The sequence below is a fragment of the Apodemus sylvaticus genome, chromosome 1 (genome assembly GCF_947179515.1).
Source record: "Apodemus sylvaticus chromosome 1, mApoSyl1.1, whole genome shotgun sequence".
Taxonomy (NCBI): Eukaryota; Metazoa; Chordata; class Mammalia; order Rodentia; family Muridae; genus Apodemus; species Apodemus sylvaticus.
The window spans coordinates 135,158,511-135,164,510 of NC_067472.1; the positions used below are offsets into that span (position 1 = coordinate 135,158,511).

General features: G+C 50.9%; 1 protein-coding gene across 1 annotated transcript in view; it reads right to left on the bottom strand.

Annotated features, from left to right (window-relative positions):
• Positions 1–4,262, bottom strand: part of Rgma (repulsive guidance molecule BMP co-receptor a) — a 44,165-nt gene extending 39,903 nt beyond the window's left edge. Inside the window, exon 1 of the mRNA XM_052160724.1 lies at positions 4,160–4,262. Within this exon, the coding sequence (XP_052016684.1) occupies positions 4,160–4,173 (14 nt within the window). The 5' untranslated portion in view covers positions 4,174–4,262. The remainder of the gene's footprint in view (positions 1–4,159) is intronic.
• Between the last annotated feature and the right edge of the window lie 1,738 nt (positions 4,263–6,000).

Sequence of the window (6,000 nt, forward strand, 5' to 3'; positions counted from 1 at the left end):
TGTGCCTCTCGACAGAATGCCTCAAGTTTTCCTGACGGTGCCCGTTAACTGACGAAGGCTTGCCACCAGTCAGTCTTGGTGGGGTTACCCGTGACACCTAACAAGTCATCAAGGGAGAGATTCTTCAACATGCCTATGGACAAGCAAACATGTTTGCATCCATCCTCCGTGAGGCAATCATGCTAAGAGGGATGTAATGGTACAGAAACTTGCATGGAGAACTGCAGCAGATCAGCTCTGTGCACATAGATAAGAGCAGAAAGCACTATCAGGTAACAGGACAAATTGTTCCTGTCAGCCAGGGCAAGCTCCTGCGAGGAATTTGAGATCTGAGCATCCTGGAAGATGAACAAACACAGTGACTATTAAATGCTCCAGGGAAACACAAGGCGACACGTTTCAGAGCTTCTCTCTCCTATTAGCTGCGCTCTGCTTTGACCCTCACAGGACACAGAATCTAAAAGAATTGGCCTTGTTTGGCTAAAATCTTTTCCTTTACAGGGACTTGTGTTTCCCCTCTGATTTTCGAACTCTGGCTAATGCACTATTTTGATTTTTGAAAGTTCTACCTCTGGGCAGCAATGCTTAAACAGACAATAGATTATCCGCAGGGGGAAAAAAAAACCCAACGGGGAGCTCTTTAGTTAACCCTCTTTGTAAACTGCGCTTGCGCCTCTTTCTTCTCCACTGGGAGGGCATGCCTTTGTAGGCTCATCAATTAACAGTGCCTCTAAAACCGCTTAAATAAAAGACTTTTGCATTCACATAGTCAATTTCTGCCAAAACCCTCAAAACTGCTCCTCCTCCTTCTCCTCCTCCGGATTATGAACTTTAACATCTCACCAGGCTTCCTGCCCCTCACTCCTGATTAGACCATGAGCAGCATGTTCCACTCAAAGGACAGCCAAGAAACTAGGTGTCTTCCTTAAAGATGTCCATTTGTCAGCAAGGGACCTGAAGCCTGCCTGACACTGCATGTATGCTTGGTAAAGCAGACCTTAACTTTCCCATCAGCCCTGTCTACGGCGAAGAGAAGCGATAGAACCAGGCTGAGGGTTAAAGAAAAGATGAGAATCTGTCATTTGGGCTGGAAACCAGGCAGATAGGAGAACCAGAGACTCTCCTCACCAGGTCAATCTCAGCTACGTTTTTTTGAATGACTAAACAATGAAAAGTCTGAAACTCGAAGCCACTCTCAAGGATTCTGAGAAACAGAAGCTGACAAAAGCAATCTGAACTATCAGATTTAAAAGGGTTTTTTGCCTAATGTACTTAGTACAATTAACACACTCCAATTAGTCTAGGATGTTTTCTGATAACCCTCCTCTGGCTGTGCTGATTCACGAGGGTGCACCCATTCCCCCACTTTCCCTAATTTGGAAGGTGTCAGAGGTATACCTGTTTCATTGTCTACCCCATGCATTTTAAGTTAGGACCAGGTTCTGCAGCCATGCATAGTTTTTAAAATGTGCTTGAACCTGATTCATTTAGCAAGGTTGTAGCAGAAAAGAGCACTTTAGACCCATGGTTCTCAACCTTCCTAACTTTGTGACCCTTCAAGATGTTACAGTGACCCCCAACCATATAACTATTTTTGTTGTTACTTCTTCATACTGTAATTCTGCTACTGTTATGAATCGTAATGTAAAGATGTAATATGTAGGATATCTAATATGGAACCCCTGTGAAAGAAAGGGTCGTTTAAACCCCAAGGGGGTTGAGACCCACAGGCTGAGAACTGCTGCTTTAGATGCAGGACTATGGCCACGCCCCAAACACATCTCTGCAATCCTTTCTTTTCCAGGAAATGAAAATGCCAGCCTGCTTCCAGGTATCAATGAACATCCTGGCTTGATCACTCCCTGTCCTGGTGTCAGCGATGTGCAGATCTACTTCGTTAAGTTTGAACTTGGGCTACCGAAGACCGCTGCAGAGCAGACTCAGGAATCGTTAAATAGGAGCTGCCACGCCTTCCTTCTGTATCAGCCTACATCCTGGGCAGGCAGCAACGAAAGTCAAATATGCCCCCTTTATAAGATGCCAAGCTTGTCTGGGACCCCTTTTGTCATGATTATTAAACAAATATGTGTGAGTGGAGAGACAGAGCCCAGACAGAATAGTGGGGGTGGGACGGGCAGATGAACCACACGTGTATTAGGAGTGACATAGCCAGCCTTCATCTGGGAAGGAAATGAAGGGGCAGGGTTTTTGGGAAAAAAGGAGGTTTGGAACTTGGGATATGGCTCAGCTGGTCAAGTGCTTGCCCAGCACGCACAAAGCCTTGGGTTTGATCCCCTACGATGCATATATTAGAGATAGGAGAATCAGAAGTTCAAGGTCACTTTGGACTCCGTTTAAAAGTCAGTAACAGCCGGAGATATATAAGACTTATAAGAAAAGAGGAAAGAAAAGGAAGGCTGGATCCCAGCTTACTACCACTGCCACCCAGAATGTGCTTTACCACAGGCAGAAAGCCACAATGCTCTCCAAGGAGCCAGAGTGCCCTCCACACAGAGAGAACTCATTCCCTGCTAGTATCAGCTGGCCTGGAAGGTGGCGGCACAATCCAGCCATAAAGAATGTGCAGCCCGCCTGGATATGGGGTGCCCCACCCAGAGCCTTTGTCCATCTGCCTGCCGTCCCAGCAGTCAGTCATTCCAGTGAAGTAGGCTTGCTTGAACAGCAGAAATTCTTCCCCTTGTGTGTGCTGGGGGGAAAAAGAGGCCATTGAGGGGAATACTGTTCCTTTCCAGTGCAGATGGCACGATGCTCTCCCCCAGTTCTTCAGTTACCCTTAGGAGCACACTTGAACACCTAATCTCTTTTCTAAGAATCAGGGCTTAACATTAACTTCCCAAATCTCCTATATAGATACAGATGAACTGGAGAGTAGTAACGTGACCGAACAGGCTTGCCAGACCTCTGGAGCAGATGCAGGATGGAGGGGCGGGGGGGGGGGGGAGGACACAGACAAAGGCAGGTGACTTACTCTGTTTTTTGCTAGAAGAACCCAAAACTACACAGAGAGTGGAATGGAAGTCCTGGAGGTGATATCCTGCCACTAATACAATTCTCCATTCGGTCCCGGGAGCTGAGTCCCGGGCACCGGGTACTCAGGCTCTACAGAATGCAGGAGCTCTCGAGAACTAGTCTTTCTGGACGTGTTGACTAGTTCCCATCTCTCCATCTCAGGAGAACTTTGAGGACGCCCAACTTTATGGCTTATGAGGAAGGTACAGATCGCCATTTCCGCTAGATGGCGATATTTCCCTTAATCTATCCGCCTCAAGACACCCAATTTATAAAATAAATACAATCCAACGCCTTCCGAAACCACACCATATAATAACAGCACACTGGCTCTCATTAAAATCCCAGTCTCGGGAAATTGACTCTCCCTCCGAGGAAATCTAATGCAACTACTTTAGTAAGATGCAATCGAGAGTTGCATCCAAGCGGCTTTCATATTTAAACCGGTCCCCCAATACACCTGTCCCTCTTCCCTAGCTATGCCCAGGGATGAGCCATGGCTCCAGTCAGGCACTGCGTCCTTGCCTTCCTCTTCTCTTAGGAACGTCGGACCTTTTGGGACCCTCGCCCCTTAGCCACCACCCCAAGTATAGCACACAGGACACTCCTAGGCAAGAGTCACGCCACTGTACCGTGTACAATGCCGACGCCCCCCCCCCCCCCGGCCAACCCCCGGACAGGTGCGTTCATTTCCAGCCTCTGCAACCCTGGCCTGGGTAAAGCGGGAGAATCCGGATTCACCGTGGGTCAGAGGGGTGACCAGATCTGTCTCAGGGGGGCTCTCGCCTCGGGAAAAGGTGGCGGCGCAGGAGAGCTCCAGGCCAGTACACAGTGGGTGGGACAATCGCCGGGTGTGCTTAGCCACGCGCAGCGCCTACTGCCCTTGGGACAGCATCTTAGGGGGTTAAAAAAAAAGAAGAAGAAGAAGAAGAAAGAAAGAAAAGAAAAAACACCAAACCACAAAACTTTGTTGCTGCCAAGAGCGTAGGCGATTCATCCGAGGCAAATCTCTAAGTGTGTGAGATGAGACACCGGGTTGGGGGAGCCACTGATCAGTAAGGCGGCGGAGCGCAAATGTCCGCAGCGCCTTGGGGACCTCCGAACCCCGTGCCCCGCTGTCCGCGCTTACCTTGGCGGCTGCATGAGCCCCTCCAGCCCGCAGGGGGTTGGCACTGGCGGGGCTGCGCGCGAAGACTAGGTGTAGGGCGGTCGCTCGTGGGCCACTGGGTGAGGTGGGAGGGGCCCGGCTGGCGCTGGTTCCCGCAGCTCCTCGGACTCAGTAGCGGCCCCGGGCGCTCCGCCTGCTCCCGGGCTGCATGCCTGCGAGCGCCTGGAGGAGCGGGCCTCCGGAGCGGCCGGCTGGCGGATGCTTCCCGGGTGCAGGGCTCGGGCGGCGCAGCTTGCACTTCCCGAGACGCCTGCAGAGTAGGGCGGCCCGGGCTAACCTGCTGCCTCGCCCGGCCTGTCGCCGCCACCGCCACCGCTGAGCGCGGCGTCCCGAGGTTCGTTTGCGCGCGGCAGGGAGGGGGCGGGCCGGGCGCCCCGGGAGCGGGCGGGGGGCGAGCGCGGGCGGGGCGGAGGGAGGGGCGGGAGAGGTGGGGTCTGGGCTCCAAAGGCCCCGCCCCGCCGCGGTCCCACCCTTGCTGATCAGAGCTAGTGGGTGTGTGAGGACGTGGGGGGTGAGCCTGCCAGAAAGCGCACACTTTCCCTGCGGGCTCGCGATCCAAGAATGCGAGCAAGTGGGCCACCCTCCCTCTGGCTAACGCATTCAACTTTCCTAACCCTGGGCAAGATGGCTTGGAGTCCACGTTTTCGACCTGGGGGTCTACAATGGTTAGAGGTTTCTAATCCTAGATAAATATTGACATCTGCCGAGACTCACCTTTGTTCTATAGGGATTTTACTCTTATTTAAGAATCTTATTGGAAAAAAATATGTATATTGTATGCACAGTGCGCGAATACACTCGACTAAAATTACACGCAGAGTCTGAAGTAAAAAGACTGTCTTGCACGCTCTCCCTACTGCGGTCCAGCTTCAGAGGTAACCTCCGGTCACAGCGTCCCCCACCCCCACCCCCACCCCGCCGCCCTGCACCCTTCTCTCATAGATTGCCAGAAGAAACTCCTAGGTTTCTGAAAAGGATTCTTCATGCAGCTCACGCACACAGTGGAGAGCACAGCCAGCCGCTAGCAGCTCATCTCCAGGGTCTCACCCCAACGCCACGTATAAGTCTGAAACCCTAGCTGGGGTGTGAAGTCAGCCGGGACACACAGCTCACACTCAAATTAGCACTGAACAGTTAGCGCTGCCAGGATATTTTATACAGGGTTACGACCTGATCTTCTCTTAATCTGAACCAAGCGCTGGAATTTTGATAGGATGAGAACTCTGTATTTAATGAAAAGGTATCGTCAGTATTAAGACTCTCATCATTATTTATGCTGTGGTCTTAAGGGATGTGGTTTTGAACTCAATGTTCTGCATTTTATTGGCCAAATGAATTAGGATAATCTATAACTGAGCTATAAATAAACTCCGTGTGCTTTTAGCAGGAAGGGATTGGGCGTTGCAGTTGGCCCGTTTCTAAAATTAGCCCCGACCTTGGACAAATCTTTTAGGTCTGCGGAGCCTCAGTTTCCTTGTCTATAAATAAGGGAGTTGTACTAGAATGTGTGTGTGTGTGTGTTTACATTTCCTTTTCGTATTGCATTATCCTCTGCTCAGGGACAATCCCCCAACCCTATCCCCAATTCTCAAATCCCAGGGGTTGTTTTCCCCAGCTCTGACATCAATCTGTAATTACACCTTTCCTTGTGGCCTTCTCTTCATACGTAAGCGATCAGGAAGCACTCCGTGGGGCCACCACGCCTTCCTCAGCACCCCGGAGAGCCTGGTGTGTAGCAGAGACATAATAATTGTTATCCTGCAGGTCGTTTTCTTCCCCCTCCCCCTTGATTTTAAATGCTC